This window comes from Tasmannia lanceolata, unplaced genomic scaffold (genome assembly GCF_043159265.1).
Source record: "Tasmannia lanceolata isolate RefF3 unplaced genomic scaffold, GAP_Taslan_0.1 ptg000005l, whole genome shotgun sequence".
In the NCBI taxonomy this organism is placed as follows: domain Eukaryota; kingdom Viridiplantae; phylum Streptophyta; class Magnoliopsida; order Canellales; family Winteraceae; genus Tasmannia; species Tasmannia lanceolata.
In genome coordinates this window covers 4,082,376-4,099,764 of record NW_027518682.1, presented here as the reverse complement: position 1 = coordinate 4,099,764, position 17,389 = coordinate 4,082,376, and the positions used below count along the sequence as shown (strand labels likewise).

The 17,389-nt window shown below is 38.3% G+C and overlaps 3 protein-coding genes across 6 annotated transcripts; 2 read left to right on the top strand and 1 right to left on the bottom strand.

Annotated features, from left to right (window-relative positions):
* The first annotated feature begins 522 nt into the window (after positions 1-522).
* LOC143877136 (uncharacterized) lies at positions 523-7,703 on the top strand. Of its 3 annotated transcripts, none has more exons than XM_077378997.1 (3): positions 523-593; positions 1,659-2,038; positions 3,637-5,456. In XM_077378997.1, the coding sequence occupies exons 2-3, from the start codon at positions 1,737-1,739 to the stop codon at positions 5,285-5,287; spliced, it is 1,953 nt and encodes a 650-aa protein (XP_077235112.1). In that variant the 5' UTR covers positions 523-593; positions 1,659-1,736; the 3' UTR covers positions 5,288-5,456. The 3 variants fall into 3 exon arrangements, with proteins under 3 accessions (XP_077235112.1, XP_077235111.1, XP_077235113.1); XM_077378996.1 differs by lacking the exon at positions 523-593 and adding an exon at positions 7,568-7,703 and having other exon boundaries at positions 600-2,038; positions 3,637-5,297; XM_077378998.1 differs by lacking the exon at positions 523-593 and adding an exon at positions 600-753.
* LOC143876940 (uncharacterized) lies at positions 7,559-8,600 on the top strand. Its single transcript, XM_077378618.1, has 2 exons — positions 7,559-7,707; positions 8,054-8,600. Exons 1-2 carry the CDS (start codon positions 7,559-7,561, stop codon positions 8,487-8,489), a joined length of 585 nt encoding a protein of 194 aa, XP_077234733.1. The 3' UTR covers positions 8,490-8,600.
* Positions 8,601-9,585: 985 nt separating this feature from the next.
* On the bottom strand, positions 9,586-16,584 carry LOC143877137 (vesicle-associated protein 2-1-like). 2 transcript variants are annotated; one of them, XM_077379000.1, is made up of 9 exons: positions 16,262-16,584; positions 16,083-16,187; positions 15,327-15,397; positions 15,137-15,218; positions 14,891-15,006; positions 14,638-14,787; positions 14,466-14,492; positions 11,896-11,970; positions 9,586-10,082 (listed from the first exon to the last, which is right to left on the bottom strand). In XM_077379000.1, the coding sequence occupies exons 2-9, from the start codon at positions 16,132-16,134 to the stop codon at positions 9,948-9,950; spliced, it is 708 nt and encodes a 235-aa protein (XP_077235115.1). In that variant the 5' UTR covers positions 16,135-16,187; positions 16,262-16,584; the 3' UTR covers positions 9,586-9,947. The 2 variants fall into 2 exon arrangements, with proteins under 2 accessions (XP_077235115.1, XP_077235114.1); XM_077378999.1 differs by having other exon boundaries at positions 16,295-16,584.
* Between the last annotated feature and the right edge of the window lie 805 nt (positions 16,585-17,389).

Genomic DNA, 17,389 nt, shown 5'->3' with positions numbered 1-17,389 from the left:
CTCGGCTCATTAAGCTCAAGAGCTAGGCTCGGCTTGAACCAGGCTCGAGCTCGGCTCGACTCGGTCAGGCTAGGCCAGGCACGCGAGCCATACTGAGCTCGAGATATATTAAGGCAATGATATATTCACACCCCTCATCTTCCCTGGACAGCCTAATCTAGTGTAATTTGACTACTCTTCTTACACCACGGGGGGTGGTCCAAGACTCCAAGTTACAAATGGGGTTCCAAAAAAAAGTGACATATTTTGCCTCCCCCTTTTACTCCCTGGACAACCCTTTTAGTATATATATTAATAATATATATATATATATATATTTAAATAGATTAAATCTTTAACGAGTCTGGGCAGCCGGCTCTGCTCGGCTCGTTAAGGATTCGAGCCGAGCTTTTACCGAGCCGAGATCGAGCGAGCTTCCGAGCCCGAGCCAAAATTGGCACCCTTAGCGCGAGCAAATGTGAAATCCACTCATTTTGCTCCACGTGTGTTATTTTATTCCGTGTTCAGGCGAAATAAAAAGGAGTTTATTAAAACCGCCATGTCAATGAATGAAATAACCAAAATACCCCCATCGCCTCTCAGTCTTGAACAAGGTTAGGAATGGGCTGCTCATGTTCGTTTCTTCGATTTCTTCCTTTTCCATCCCCGCCCTTTGAATTCCTGAATATGACACTTCTTAGAAAATTTTACCTAAGATTCATTGACATTTATCTTCGTTCCAATCACATATCTGTATGACTATGGACGACCTATGTACAAACCCTAGATTATTTTCTTATCTTTGTTTGCACTGCAAGATTGTGAAATTTCTTGATTTTGACTGAATTTGAGCTCGAATTTCATGAATAAAAAGGAATATAATGATTTTCGGCTTTCGTTTAATCCGGCTTTAGTTTGATGCTCTCTTTATTTGCTTGCCCCAAGTTTCTTGTATTATCTTAGTTTTTTTTTTTTGGTTTAATCTCTAAGATTACTTAATATTACTTGTTAGTTTGTTGTTCCAATTGTTCTGATATCTGGATTTATAGATTTTGTTTGATCAGATATCCTTTTGTATTTCATCCTTTCTTTTACAGTGAAATCTTTCGTAGTGACGCTAGAATTTTAGGGTTTGTTTGAGAAATCATCAGCATTCATCGAATCTATGTCAATGGAAATTTAAATAAAAAAGTATGACTTAATTCTCCAGTTTTAGCTAATAATTTTGTCTACTTGTTCATCTGATTGTTTTAGGGTTTTAGAGGCTTTTGGACTTTGACTCTTTTTTTTTTTTTCTCAAAGGATTTGGATATTGCCCTGGTAAAACTAGATTTGGGGAATTCTTTTCAGGCCTTGTTATTGAGTTCTAAGACTTGAGTGGTTATCAGTTATCTATAATGGAGCTCATAGAAAGGATAAAATTTGCTTAGAATATAGCGGAATATCAGTTTTGTAAGGATGTGTTTTTGAGGTACTATCGTATTTTTAAAACGGTTAAATATAAAGAGAGGGAACATCCTTTTTCCTTCAAAGTACCAAAGGGTGATTGCGTTTATTGATGTATGGTTAGTTCATCAGAGAGTGGCATTTTTATCTTTCAAAAAAAAAAAAAAAAAAGGAAAAGCGAAGACTGTATCCTGTTTTATTGAATCAGTCTATCTTTCTTTGATGTCTGACAGTTTGACCAGGAGTTGGGGATTGTAGATTAAGAGGTGGAAAAAGAGGGAATTGTTCATGGGGGACAACTGAACTGCATTATGAATAATGCAAGTGATCAGGCATCAAAGTCTTCTTCTCAAACAAATGACGGTTCGTCCCAACCTTTGGTGGGAACAGGGGTGCCAGCTGTCAATTATGCTATAGCTTTGCAGCAATACCAGTTTCAGCAATCATTGCTGACTCAGCAGCTGTTGGCACAACAACAGGCAGTTACACAGGCTGTAAGCATCAAAGCAGCAGCTGAACTGGCTGCTACTCGTGCTGCCGAGATCAGCAAGCTTCTGAATGGTGAGAAGGGTGAAGTACTTAAAGGGATCGCAGAGGAACATGATCCCAAAAGGTAAATCTGTTCTTGTATGCCTAACTTATTTACCACAACTAGAACCACCACCACTCCTATTTTAATTATTCTGGCATTTCAAGATGATATGTAAAATGGAGGACTCAATAGTTTTTTCTTGGATGCCTTTAGGTTCTTTCGTGGTTACACTTGCTGGTCATACCTCTTAAGATTCTAAGGGCTTGCAATCTATTTTCTTTCTTTATATCTATACAATGTATAAAGTATGGTATTTGCCCTGATGGGTGCTTACTGCTCATTTCAATATACATTGTTAATTTTCAACATGTGAGAATTCATATTCGACTGCTCTGGCTGCCATTGCAAACAACAAAATTGTATTGCTTATGTCGATAATATTGAATTTGTAAAACCTAAAAAAGAGGCCATATTCGTAAGTGGACCTTGATTTATTCTATCATGATAGTGAGTAAGGATTTTAGTATTTGTATATATTTACGCTACTGATGCCTAACAAGACTATTTATCTGTTCTTCATGGCTTCTCTGGCACGTTGAGGATATAACTGACAAATTGTCTTTATCTATTTTTCACACCTAGTGATATCCGTATGTTTTCTATACAAAAAGGTAAGTTCTGAAGTTGTAACTGAAAATTAAAAGAGGAATCAAATGAGTCCCAGAGCCTGCTAACAGTTTTGTAGGCACATGTTGTATTTTCTAAGGAAGCTAAGAGTAGTTTGAATGGCATGCATTGCACCCCTGTGATCAGAAAGGACATCTGTCGTCTTTTCCCTTAACATCCAGAGTTTATTAAAAACTGAAAGCTTTAATTGATATTACAAGATGGGCTGGATGTGTCCTAAGGCCTAAGGCTCATCTCATGTCTACAAATTATTTATCAAGGATTGACATGCACTGATAGCTGTAAAGTATGCATTGGAAGAGGCAGTTATGAAAGTCCGATTGTGAGTTTACTGTTGCTAAGCATGTGCATCAAGAGATATATGTTTTTTATGTTTAACATGTAAGATATCGGGGGTTCTCTGGTTTGGTTCACCTTTTTGAAGTTTTAGGTTAGCTGAAGTTCTGGTCCAAGTTTCACAGATTTCGTTGATTAAAAGTTCTCGTTCCCCCTGGAGATCCTTGTGAATGCCTTTGTTCTTCAGAAACATCAAAAGGACAATTTTTATTTTATTTTGAAAAATGAAAAGGACAATTTTCTTGTATTTGGATTTGATCCAATTGTATACATGTTCCATGCTGCATCCTGCGTCCGAGTGTTGTGTGGTAGAAATAGAATATTCGGTGTTGTGTGGTAGAAATAGAATATTCTTTTTCTTGCTTTTGTAGAATGAAACTTTTGGTGTAGGAATGCAAATGCTCAAGTTGTTATATTTTCAAAGTAGGCTCCAAGCTTTCTATTTTCATCTTCTATTGTGACCTGATAACTTTTCATTTAAACTGCTTGGTTGTTTTACTAAGACCCCTTGTGATCTTCTTTGTTTATAGGGAAAACTCGGAATCAAAATCTCCCTCCAAGCTTTCTTTTGCCATCTTCTATTGCGGCTGGATAACTTTTTATTTAAACTGCTTGGTTTTTTTACTAAGACCCTTTGCTATCTTCTTTGTTTACAGGGAAAACTCGGAATCAAAATCTCCTTCCAAGTCTCCATCTCATTCTTGGTCTTCAAAACCAAAATCCGTATCTCCTATTAGGTACAGGAAGAGCCGCACTGGACATGAAAAATATTCACCAAGGGACCGCAACAGTTACAGGGGTCATAGATATTCCAGCTATGATCGTCGTGGCTATGAGGATAACAAGGATCATTATAGGTCAAGTTATAGAAGACATTTAGCACGTTCACGTGGCAGAAGTTATTCGTATTATCGTAGGAGGAGTACAAGCAGAAGCAGGAGGAGGTCTCCATCTAGATCCCGGTCAATGAGGCATCATCGTGTTGGGTATCGTTCTCCTAGTCGCCGTCATATTAGATCTCCTTCTCCCCAGTCAGATCACAGGTCATCTGCTAGAGGCTTGAAACGGCACAATATATCACGTAGCCCTATTAATACTAGTAGCATCAGCCCAAGTCCTCGGCCTGTCAGGAGTAGAAGTCCTAGAAAACAAAGAGCTAGAAAGGAGTTATCTCCCTCTGTTAGTGCATCTGAATCTGATTTTAGGTGCCGGGAAAAAGAAGCTGCACCTTCTGGAGAGCACATAAAGAGCGATTGCTCTAATCCTTCCCCGGGAGAATCTAAATCTGTCGGAGAATCTCTGTCTGTTGATTATTCTAGTAAGAGATCCACTCACATTAAGAGACTTGTCACGGGTAAGCTTGCCCTTGCTGGTGGTGATCGTTCGAGTTATACCAGTCTAGATGAAGGGTCACTCCCTAGAGCCTCGGGCTCTAGTTATTATGAGAATGATCCAGTATCATCTGCTCACCCAAGGTCTGCCTGCAATATGGATTGTCCGAAGCATATGCAGGATCGCGCACTGAGTGGAAATGATGGAGTTGGTTATGATCTATATGATGAAACAGGGGTTGTGAGCAGTGGAGGAATTAAGCTACATGATTCCATATTAGAGAACAATCCCAACCAAGATCATTTGAACTCCAATAACCGATCACTTTCTCCTGAAAATTCTCTCTGTGATGCCGTGGGGCATAAGAAGAGTCCCTGTGAGGGAAAAGAAGACACAGAGGTTGACATGTTTGAAAATGCCTCTACTGCCAGTGAGCATGCCGCCCATCTTTCACCAAAATCAAATCAAAATGAGAATGGGGACTTTCAGCTACTCAAGGGCCGAGATGAGCTTAACCATGAGCTTTGCTATGGTATTCAAACATCTGTAATGCTACCAGATAGGCTTGTGAGTGAAGAAACTGAATTGGTTTCAGGGATTCCAACTGCATGCGTATATCCACAAGAAAGATCTAAAAGAAGGTCAAGGGAAACACGAAGAAAACATAGGAAAAGGCGCCATAAGAAACATAGAAGAGGAGAGTCTGAAGAAGATAATGATTACAGAAGAGAAAACCGAAGTAAACGGAAACGAAAAAGGCACGAGAAGAAGGCTCGTAAGAGACACCATAAAGATCACCAAGAAAGGAAGAGAAAGACGCATCAGGATATGTCTTCCTCTAGCTCATCTGAAGAGTCTTTGTCCTCTGATGAGTATAAAAAAGCCAAGCCTAGCATGAGGGTTTCATCAAGAAGTCAATTGGTCCCAGGAGAAAAAGGGGACAGTCTCCATCAACTTGTTCAAGCGAGTAATTAACATTCACAATGTAACAGTTAAAACTGATCTGACTCAGGAAGCTTACTTGATGATGTAAAGTACGCCTCTTACTCTAAGAACCGGGGTGTCCATTGACCATTTACAATTTGTTTCCATATTTGATCTTACTGAATGTTGTACTTACAGTTTATAGTCAGAAGTTCTTTTAGCTTGTTTTGCAGAAAAGATCTCTGTTGTAGATTTGTGAGATAACCGATGCCTCCTCTTTGCCTAGGTGGATTACATAATGGGCATAATTAGCATCTATGAGAATAAGACATGAGGAATTTTAGTTTGGTTCGCATGCCAAAAGTGGCTTTTCATCTGTGCTTCCATAGAGTCAAACTATGGAAAACCTCATACGGCAGTGTCAGAATCCTACACTTTTTCATTTGGTGCCTATGGATCTTATTTTTTGTGGACACCCTATCTATGTGAGGACCATTCAAATGAATTGTTTGGGTGATGTTTGGATCACCCAAACAATGTGGGCCCCCACTATATTTTAAGATAGTGTGTAGGTAACTTACCTAGACAAGTGTGTAGGAAATGTTCTCTCATATATATGAGGAAACTGTTGGTGCGCTTAAGCTCACCAAACTTATGGTGAGCTTAAGCGTCCAATCACATGGGGGCCCACTTTGTTAGGATGATCCAAAGCATTCATTTTAAAGTCCCTTACATAGATAGGGGCTGTACCAAAAATCAGCTCCATAGGATCATCCTAACCCCTCCATTTGTGGAGGACAAAAATGGACAGACTCCCTATCTATCATAAGACCTTGCAAATGAATGGTTTGGATCACCACATGTGATTGGGGAGCCATGTGATTGGGGAGCTTAAGCGCACCATAGGTATGGTGCGCTTAAGCTCACCAACAGTATATATATATACCCTAAACGAAACTACCGTTTTTCTCTTGGATTAAATATGAGTTACTTTATTTTCCTTGTGGATTCAATGCGCTCTAGAGGCTGGAGATTTGTTCTTCCCTTCTTTGTCTGCTCTGCTAAGAGTGTTACAATTATAAAATACTTAACGATTTCAAAATCCAAACTTCCCAAAGCCCTTCTTTGGAAAGATAAATTTAGTTCTAGATAAAGTAATTTGAAATGATTATGTGAGCTTAGTAAGCTGAACGTCATGGATTTAGGGAGGTTTGAATCTTCCTATTCGAGCCACATATGGGCAGATTGAGATGCTTATGGAGGAGGTAATGGTAAACGGATTGAGATGCTGATAGAGGAGGTAATGGGAGACACTTAACTGTAAAATGTGAACAAGCCAAATGCGTAGCAGATCAGAACTCCTCAACTAGAACGACAAACCTTCCAAATATAAGCATCATTTTATAAAAGAAGTCTGGGGATTGTGTGCTAAGCCAACTGTGATGAAAAAGTAAGTTCCACTAATTTTTTATTGGGCCAGTCTAGCATAACTTAGATGACACACACTAAACTATGTGAAATCGACTGACATGGTGCAACAGCCTGGGCACAAAAGTCATTACACCCTGTGAGAGAGACATGCACGTTCTTATAAATTTTGCTTGTGACCTTTACTTTGTCTCTTGTATTCTCATCGAGTTCTAAACATAGACGTGGTTTTTACCATTCCAAACAAAAACAGAAAAAAAGGGGAAAATGCAGATTTGTTATCAAAAATTCATATATGTCCTTTCTCACTGCTGCATAAAAAACTAGCCCTTAGGATGTAGGATTTCTGTGCTGAAGATTGGAGTTTTGGGGATCAATGTCGGATGAGAAAATTATTTGAGGATATATTATGCTTAAAGATGCAAAGCCTTATCTTTGTCTGGATATATTATGCTTAAAGATGCAAAGCCTTATTTTACAGAAACCTACTAGTTTAAAATAGCTCCATTCTTGGATGCCTAGCTCAAATCAGAATATAAAGACTGGAATGCCTGATGTTTAGTTTTTTGGCTTAGGTTTTGGCCTATCTTGAGCTTTAAATCTAGTTTTACATCTTTCATTCTTTCATTTAAATTTTCTATCAGAGGAAAAAAAATAGAAATAAGCAAATATCAGAATATGAAGAGTTTTGAATCATTAGTGGAGCATATGATCAAGAACTAGTGAAAAAGCTTGTCATAGCTCCACACCTATTGATCAGTTATTCTCTCTACATCTAATCTGTTCATTTTGTTGAAGTTTATGGTTGTTCATGCTGATTTTCTTAACTGGTACTAATAAGTTTTCCTTTTATACTACATTGCTTCTATTTAAAAGAGTTTCATATTCTTTTTCATGGCTCAGTGTTTGGTAAAGGGTTGCCATAAAAGGCTGCGTATTGTACACACCATTGAGTTTAACGAGGGGGGCTCGGATATACAGATAATCAGGGTTGCTGTTTATGAAGAGCAGTGGGCCAGCCCAAGCAATGTTGATGACCAAAGGTAAGCCACTGTTGTATCATAACATCTTTCAGTAGTTATCCAGTTCTCAACTGCTCTGCTCACATCAACCTGTCCCCTTGTGTATGTCTCACTTGTGATATATCACTGTCTCGGTTGGCTTGCATTTGTTAATTGATGGGTTGAATCCTTTGTCTTTATCCATCCCATCAGAGAAGAGCTGGGAAATTATATAATTGAGTATGTATCATTCCATTTCAAAAAAAATTGCCCTGCTCAGCATGGCTATTAAGAAATCATTAATCTGTTCACACTGATAAGTGGTAGAGGTTTACTTGCATGCTTCATATATTGTATAGGATATCTATGAATTGTTGTTTGTGAACAGTGATCTGGAGTTTGATCTGAAGCCATTTTCGCAACGAAGGCGAATCCAACCATCGGAGCTGACGGGGTCCTGGAAGGTTTTCGAAGTGAGTGCAACTCCGATATTTGGTGAGGAGACAATGGAGGGAGGGAGGCTTCCTTATGTGTACTTCTGCATGGAGACCTTGAAGAAGAGGAGCTTGCCTGAGAATGCTGTTTACTTTGGAGAGGAAGAAATGTTGGATATGCAGGATGTGGCTGTCCTCTGGCTGCCAGGTGGCATTTCTGGGTATGTTGATGTGAAGAAGGATGGAACCCTTTGTATTGGAGTTGGGTGGTATTCTGATGAAGGGATCAACCTTGTGATGGAGAGAGATTATGGGATTGATGGGAAGTTGAAGGAGGTCCGGTCAAAATATGAGGTAAAGAGAAGGTGGTCTGATCCACTTCCCGTGTAAAATTCTCTTTTACTGTTTTGATTGATTTTCTGAACTAGTCCTCAGAGATGTGTATATATTAGTAAAAAAGAGAGAAAAAGAAAGAAATAGGTAGGCAAAAGTTTCTGTGTAGATGAAGTCAAGGATCTTTTCAATAGTGTTGGCCAATCTCCAAGGAATATCATTCCTTACTCATGACCCAACAGATCAGATTTAGGAGTAGTCTCCCCCTTAACGATAGAAATCGAGAACATCAGGATCAATAAGAATAATGCTAGTCTTTGAGTGGCATAAACAGCCTCATTAGAGACTTTGACCCCAATTGGACTAGAAAAGACCAATCTGCCGCAGCTATTAAGCCTATTATAGTATTATGGATGCAAAGAATTTTTCCTAATGCCAGTGGACTCCGAATTGACTCGAAACTCAATTGAGTCCACTCAGTTTTGTTAGGATCAGAGTATTAAGTTGCGAATCAGCATCATAGACTAATTCTCCTGAAACCCATAGTAAAAAATAAAATAAAATAATTCAAATAGCACCCCCTTGATTCCATTCAATTTTTTGAAGCAAATGTCCGAATCAGGCACACTAAGAATAGAATGCTGATTCCAGCATCTGATTCTTGCAATTCAAACGTACCTTTGACAGCAACCAAAATAAAAATCAATGCTTATTGCCTTTTTCATCAATATACTGATGGACAGACTCAGGATCACCAGTATAATGAACTGACCGGAGGCAATGAGTTTCCAACTCACAGGTTCATCAGCACCAATCACCATGAAGTCCCACTTAGGGTGGTGGACCGGACTGGCCCACCTGAAACCTTGCAGGGCTAGTTTGAAAATGGTACACAATAATTTCAAGGCATTATGAAGAAAAAAAAAGCAATTTATATTAACTCAGAATGAATAGTTTGACTCTAATTGATGGAGCCAGTAAAAAAAGGACCGAGTAAGGTAAGACCCCCATTGAAAATGAACTGTTTTTTTAATCTAGGAGCAACAAATATTACTGCCTTTTGAACAGTAGCATGAGATTCTTTGAAACTACTTGTAAAATATACAGAAGGCGGAGAAGATGAATACAAAAAATAGCTTGCGATCATTAGGTATATGAGGATAAGAATACATTCTTTTATAGCTTCTTCCCACGACTAATTTACATGAGGAATGACAAAATTACAGTAGTAAAAAGATACCCTCTCAAGAGTCATGTTTCTGATAAATAACAGCAATCCAAAATTCAGGGAAAAAAATGTGAAGAAAATTCACTCATTCCATACAACACATAATGCAGAGCAAATTAATCAAGAATGAACAATTGATATTACAGAAAATCTAGCAGAAAGCACATTCCCATTTCAAGAGTATTAAAAATACATGGGGGTTGGCCAAGATGAATCTTAACAGAAATTCTTGGAACGGTGTAAGGAGTTACTCCGTAGGTGGTGCATTATTGGAGCGGTGTAAGGAGTTACTCCGTAGGTGGTGCAGACAATGCAAGGTTTAAGAGAAACCCAACCATAACACCAATAACTCCAACAAACGCCGCAAACATTAAGGAGAAACCTGCGTCACTTTTGCGGTTTCTGCGTCTCTTCAGCATCTCCTGAACCAATTGCACCAAGAAATTATTGCAAAGAACTCATATATTGCTTCTCTCTGTAATAAAGTTTTGCCACATCTGATAGAGGAATCATGAATTATATTCAAAGCATATATTGCTGCTCTATGTAATATCAATACTTGATATTTTGAAAAGTTTTGCCACATCTGACAGGGAAATCATGAAAACCTGATCATACTTTGTGTTTTCAGTGTTCAGTATAGTAGCATTTATTTAAGGAAAGAGCAGATGAGGTTTTATTTTATCACCACAATTGGTATGCTAATATTTAGAGGAATAATGCATTGTGTAGTGGATATACAAAGTCACCCATGTCGATTAGAATGTTCAACATTAAATCATTTTCCGACAGTGATCAAATTGTGGCGTTCGCCACCCACTTGAGGAAAGGATCAACTTGGTGAGCCCCAACACCTGAATTTTGCAGATCGTGTTCTGTCAATGATTATTTTTCTATACATATACATTAACCCCGATACTATGATGCATCTTCATGGATGTGCCAGGGTCAAGGTTTTATTTTGGAGAGCATATCAAACAAATTGTAAAAAAAGCTGCTTGTGGTTTCAAGTATCGATCTGATGCCGTCAGGAACTGAGTCCTTCAATTTGATGTAAGGATATGGCAGGTACAAATATCAGTTTTGAGCAATTTATCGATTGTTCCAAAGATCTTTCCAAGATATATGGCAACTATTTCTATGGACTTTTCAAGATTTCATCATTTTGTGGCACAAAATGTGGGTACTTTTTGGTAATGATAATTGTGATGAATTTTAAGTGGTGACATCAGCAAAGGGCCCACGAACTTCATCAATGTCTACCGTGTTCTCAATATGTCAACGGCAGGCGGAAATATCCTACTCGTCTGCCGTTAATACTTAAAGCATAACCATTGAGAACTTTTAATGGACCATAAATTCTTTTTTGCTTGTCCGTAGCAACTACTTTCTCTAACTGATGAGGAAATCGAGCTATAATCACTGATCTAGCTCTTCAAATGACAGTCATTTCATTTATTTCCAGGTAATTAAAGGTAGATAACGGGCCGATTAATAGACTTTTTTTACATATAACGAAACTATAAATATTTCAAATTGCAATTTATTAACTTTATACTTGCTCAATGGGTTAAAAATAAGCTACAGTACCAGAAATTTAAAATTCCCTATTAACTTTGTCGTGGAACAGATATGTTTCAGTGGTTGTACACTGAATTATACAAACCCAAAGGGAAGCAACTTATATTGCCACAAATTATGTTTGAAGAACACATCAATAGGCATAAAAGGATTTACGATTTGAATGATGTCCCTAGGATTATAATACCAGAACGTGCACTTGTATCATGACTTGATGTGAGACAAAGGATGCAATGATAATTGAAACCCTTGAACGTCTACATTTTAAAACAAATTATCATGTCATTGGAAGTTAGAAGTATGTGGCTGTTAACATCAGGGTTGAAGGCTCAAGCCCTTCCTCTAGTGTTTCAAATGCATCTATGTGATAATTGAAGGGGTGGGGTTCAAACCAAGGTAACCTCTACGGAAAAAGAAAAAAAAAGATGATAGGGGAGAGCAGCACAATGTCAATTTTGTTCAAAGAAAACATCATAAGTATAGAACAAGATCATAATATTAAAAAAAAAAGTATAGAACAAGATCATCCAGGCTTGATGCACCCTGGATACTAAATACAGAAGAATAGACACAACAGTGCGAGTTCAGAAACTTGCCAAATGATCAGGTCAAGATTTTAAAACAAAATTAAGCTAAGATAAAATGCAGTTATACCAGTTCCTGTTGTAATTGCTGATTTTGTTGAAGCACAGATTCCCTTTCCTCCTTTACACGTTGCAATTTCCGGACCTACACCAGCAAAAGATAATCAAGAATCATTATAAATGAATGGCAGAAACCTAACCACAGAAGCAAGAAGTAGAACAAATGGTGTTTTAGTGTCAAATGCTTCTAATGTCGTGTAAACACATGACTCTCAAGAGATATTTGGAAAGCTATATTGTATTTGGACATCTCGTCCTCCACTTGTACTTTCTCAGTTTTCTTTTCTAAAAAAAATATGTACTTCCCTTCCCTTTGACAGAGGTATCTGAACTTCCTGAAGCCATAGTTGTTTAAACTCCCCCAAGTCAACTCCCTTTTACCTTGGTAACGTTCCGTGTTTTGTTGCCACGTTCCGCATTTTGTCCTACAAAGCCAGTAAAAACCCTTTTGACTCTGCCGAGTTATGACCATGTCAACCGAGTACTCAGCCAAGTCAACCAAGTACTCAACCACATTGTGTCGAGTCGACTAGGATTTTCTTCGGCCGCATTTTGACCCGCATCCGCCTTTTGAAACACTGCCTGAAGCTTATGGTAAATCCACTCTTAGAGCCCAGAGAACACTAGCATGAAGGCCTAAATGGTAAATCCACTCTTACTTAGCCCCCAATACACATGGTGGAAGCAGGTCCACTGTCGAGACATGAAGACATGTAAGAACAGTTCTAGTTCGGCAGATGTCAGTCTAGTGGAAACAATTGGAGCAGCATAGTACGCTATAGTAATCTATCAATTTGCAGAAACATCTACACTGCTCCTATTTTATGCAACAGGGGACCACAATTCCTTGGCGTGTTCTTAACTCTTGCTGTCCATCTCCATCACCCGTCCAACCTCGAGAACATTAACACAAGCAGGCCAATATTATCTCAAGGGTCAAGACAACGAAATTTCCAAACAAAACATTTCTCTACATGGTCCAGGGAGTGGATAATGACAGAAAAATTCTCTGCCTGATCTTGAGATTTTAGCATATTAGGCTACATGAGATGTTTTAGTAGCAGGGTGTCGTTCAGATGACTCTTGGTTAGCTGAGGATTCAACTGAAGGGGTGGTCGATTAGGTGAGAAGTGGTCTGCATGCCACAATGTGATAACACTTTTCTTCTTATTTTAGGAATAATTTGACTTCACCAGTTATCAAATTCCACCCACCCACTAACTCAACAAACAGAATGGAAGTGTATGAATTTATCAATCTCGCTAAATATCTGGAAACTCGGCCACGATAACTCTTACAAAATAACTTGATTTCAGGATGTTTCATGTTTAGAGGTGGCATAATGGGGATCGAGTTAATAGTTTAGAGCTATTCACATAAATTTCAAGCAGAACTATTAATCTACAAGACCATTGAAAAAAAAACTATTAATCTAAAAGAATGAACAAAAATAAACAAACAACTAAAAACTCCCAAACAATCAGTGTCATCTCTCAACTCCCACAGGTGCGAACCTACGGTGTGACTGGATGGCTTTCAAGCTTCTCAGGACCCAGATAATACTCTACAAGGAACAAAGAAAAGAACCATCATTTAGGGAACATAAACTTATACTCTAATTATAGTGTTCATAAAATTTGTTAAGATCTTATGTGCTGAAACCTAAGAGTCAATAATACTGCATATAATCCATACGACTAAGTCAGATCCAGTGGACAATTTCTAGTGAATCTGATTCTAGTCTACAACCCAAATCATGTACCATACACTTCGATTTGAATATTGACATAAGATTCCGAAATCTTGTAATTCCATCAACTCACCTTTTGGCTTTTGCTGCATGCCTTTGGAGCATTAGGAGACCAGTGTTTCAAAATGCAGTTGCAGGCCAAAGGAAATCCTAGTCGACTCAGAGTGGTGCGATTGAGTACTTGGCCGACGTGGTCAGAACTCGGGAAAGTCAAAGAAGTTTTGATTAACATTGTAAAGCAAAACATGAACTCAAACAAGAACTCAGCCAAGGTAAAAAGGAGTTGACTCTGGCAAGTCGACAATGACGCGGGGGTGTTTTGAAACTATGAGAGAGACACATCCATCATTGTTGATCAGGCTATCGTAAGGCCCACACAACAGGTAAATTATTTGTTGAAAGCAACATGCTGGAATAGGCGGCAGACATCTAACTAGATGTGCATATGAAAAGCTCGTGGCCCTTGGGGGAAGTGCTTATTCTATGATTGATGGAGGGGAGTGCTCCCGAAATCTGGTTTGAGTTTTAACAGTTACACCTGCAAAACGATGCAATTGATGTACTTCGAAATCACAAGAGTTGTGGGAATTTGCTAGGCATTGCATGCGGAGTCAAACAACTAAAATTATATCAAGAAAGGAATCACTGAATATTCAGTAAATTCATAATTTTTTTATGAGCAACTTTGATAGCTTTCATTAACTATTCCTTAAGAGAGAAAATCTATGCATTGATATCGAAATATAACCATAGCCAACAGCATGAAAAAAACATCAAAATATCAACTCAGAGAAGAAGCATGGAGAGAAAATTGAAGAACCGTAACTCACTTCTTCAATGCTTGCGTTGTTGTACATCTGCCAATTATAACAAAAAAAAGTTACATCCTCAAAATATCATCCAAAATATCACAAGGACAGATAAAACATGAAAGAGTGAGAAATCTCCACATCGATGAGATAAAGTAACATATTCATTGACAGAAAAAGCAAAGCATCTTACAGAAGCATTGCCAGAACTTCGTTTTGAGCTCAACATCGATGCACTAACTAAAGATTCTGTTTCTGAATTTCCGCTATCAGAATGGACAGGAGCCGTATAAACAACCCTAAGCTTGCGCTCCTCTATTATCCTATCACAATCTTTACTGAACTGTACAAAATAAATATAATCATTTTCTATCACTGAACCACAAAAAAAAAAAAAGGGATAGCATCTAGCTAGTGGCAAAAGATGTTTAAGTAATAAATCATACTGTTTCTTGCGGAATCTCATCGATGTCTGTACTTGGAGGCACTTTTGTACTCTGCAAGAGGAACTTATCTTTGCACTGCATATCAGGGGGATATTCTCGTTGTGCTTGGAGGGTGACTTCAAATCAGACAAGAAAAGTATAATTAAATGCAGCACTGATAAGAAGAAACCACTTTTTTTTCTTTCAGGAAGGCAGTAAAAAGAAACCAAATTTACTAGAATATGCATCAGTGAAGTAAAGTAGCACCTGTTACGGCACATGAATCCCAAGGTTGTATAATGCCATTGTTGGGTCTTACAAAGTACTTCTTAGGTGAAGTGGTTTTGACCTAATCAAAGTAAAAGCATCCAAATCATAAATAGATCGTCTTTTTAAAATAGCACAGTAAGAACCTTCTCAACAAATAACAGATGCAGGAGTTTAAGAGAGGAAGTACCTTAAAGGCAACATGATGTTCGGTGTTGTTCACTACTTTGAGATGGCAAAAGCATTGTTTCTCCAACTCAACTGGCCATGGGAATGTCATCGATCATGTTTTACATAATTTCTCAAACATAAAAACAATAAAAGAAGAGAGTACACAAGAACAAGTAGCAAGAGCTCTTCAATTCTAAAAGAAAATTTTCTGTGCAGTTGTTTGTATTCAACATACAGCAATCAAGGAAAGACACGATAAACGCTTGTTGGGTAGCTGATACGAAACACAATCGAGTTTTCAAAAAATTATCCTACACCAACGAGGGGATGGTGAAAACACACCGGACCACAGGCTGTTTTATTACAGAATCGGGTTTTTGGAGTGTGCTCAAACCGTGCTCAGCCATGTTTCAATTCAGTAGGTGAATTTTTGAATATTGATGAAAATAAATTTCTTTTTTTCTAAATATCCACTTGTACTTTTTATATCACCCATTGCAGAATATCTGTGTGGTTTCCCAGGGACATGGTTTTTATTTCGGTTTTGGCGTTCATGGAAATCGAAATATTTCGGTTTCGGTGAAAATTAAGGCCGAAATCTTGTAAATTTCGGTTGCTCTTAGATTTTGGTTGAAATTTTGTAAATTTCAGTGGAAATCTTGTACCAATCGTGAAAAATGAAATGTTGGTGAATTTCTATGCAATGTGAATTTCTTTTCCATGAATTGAAACAAAAAATTTAAAATAAAATTCGAATGATGAAACAATAGCTTACATTGAAACGTGAGTTCTTCGGGATAAACAGAGATTAACTGGCCATTACTCATTGTTGCCACCAGATCAATCTCGATAGCGAATCAAACCTAAGACCTTCCAAACCCTAGATCAAGAAGAGCAGCTCAAAGAAATGAAAAACGAGAAACCAAAACAGAAATCCAGGATAGAAGAGCTCACGCATGTGGCGGAGAAAAATTGCCATTAACGTACGGTCCAACGGTCTAACGAAGAGAGAAAAATGAGGATTGCTTGGTCCAAATTCTCGTTCGAAAATTAAAACCGTATTTGACTCGCAAAATCCGGTTCGAGGACGAATTTCTCGCAGAAATCTGACGAATCGATGACTTAGATCGATCGGTTCTGAAAACAAAAATCTAGGGGTTTCAATTAGACAGAGAGATGGAGAGAGAGAGAGAGAGAGAGGGGGGGGGGTTATGGGTTTTGCTAACGAGTGCCCTTAGGGCATTCGTTAAGGAGCATTTAAAGCACCTATTTATTTTCATGTACCCACACTTTTATCCTCAAAACACATTCTGCTCTGATGCATCTATGACGGGAGAGTGGAGAGGGGCTGATGTACATGGATTCAACGGCCCTGATCGCCACGTACACTGGGAGCGAATTTATCATTTCTCATTTTCCATGGAGAACAGGAGATTTTATATGGTTTTATGGCCGTATAAACCCGTATTTTTGCAAAAAGTTTAGTACGGCCCACCCCATAGGTTGATACAAACCGTCCATTTGGATAAACACACAACGGAAATAGTGTGCAGTCCCACTATAGATCGGAGGGTTAGAATCATCCTATGGAAATGATTTTTGGGAAATCCCCTCTTGACATTGTGGCGATCCAAATGGACGGTTTGGATCATCCCATGGTGTGGGCGGTACGGCACTTTTTGAAAAATACGGTTTCATACTGCCACACATGACATAAAATCTCTTGGGCTCCGTTCACTTGTTTTCCCGGGAAAGAAAAGGAAAGGAAAAGAAAGAAATCTGACGTGGCAAAATGGAAAGGAAAGGAAAAGAAACTGTGATTTTCCCATGCTTTCTCGCTGTTCACTTGCCCAGAAAGGGAGGGAAAATATGCAGGAAAGTTATTTTCTCGCTGTTCAGTTGCCCAGAAAGGGAGGAAAAATATGCAGAAAAGTTATTTTCTCGCTGTTCAGTTGCCCAAAAAAAAAAAAAAAATTCCTCTGCAGAGAAAACTTTTATATAACCTCATATACTGTTTGTAAAACATTGAAAAAGAGAATGTAGAGAAATTTGGATTCAAGCCCTTCTATGTCTGAATTTCTA

Excerpts from the sequence above, each read along its gene's own strand:
- LOC143877137 (XM_077379000.1), bottom strand. The coding sequence starts at position 16,134 with ATGAGTAATGGCCAGTTAATCTCTGTTTATCCCGAAGAACTCACGTTT. Across the intron at positions 15,398-16,082 it reads CGAAGAACTCACGTTTCAAT|TTGAGTTGGAGAAACAATGC; the intron begins GTAAGCTATTGT and ends TCCCATGGCCAG. Across the intron at positions 15,219-15,326 it reads AACATCATGTTGCCTTTAAG|GTCAAAACCACTTCACCTAA; the intron begins GTACTTCCTCTC and ends TACTTTGATTAG.
- LOC143876940 (XM_077378618.1), top strand. The coding sequence starts at position 7,559 with ATGGCTCAGTGTTTGGTAAAGGGTTGCCATAAAAGGCTGCGTATTGTA. Across the intron at positions 7,708-8,053 it reads AGCAATGTTGATGACCAAAG|TGATCTGGAGTTTGATCTGA; the intron begins GTAAGCCACTGT and ends GTTTGTGAACAG.
- LOC143877136 (XM_077378996.1), top strand. The coding sequence starts at position 1,737 with ATGAATAATGCAAGTGATCAGGCATCAAAGTCTTCTTCTCAAACAAAT. Across the intron at positions 2,039-3,636 it reads GAGGAACATGATCCCAAAAG|GGAAAACTCGGAATCAAAAT; the intron begins GTAAATCTGTTC and ends CTTTGTTTACAG.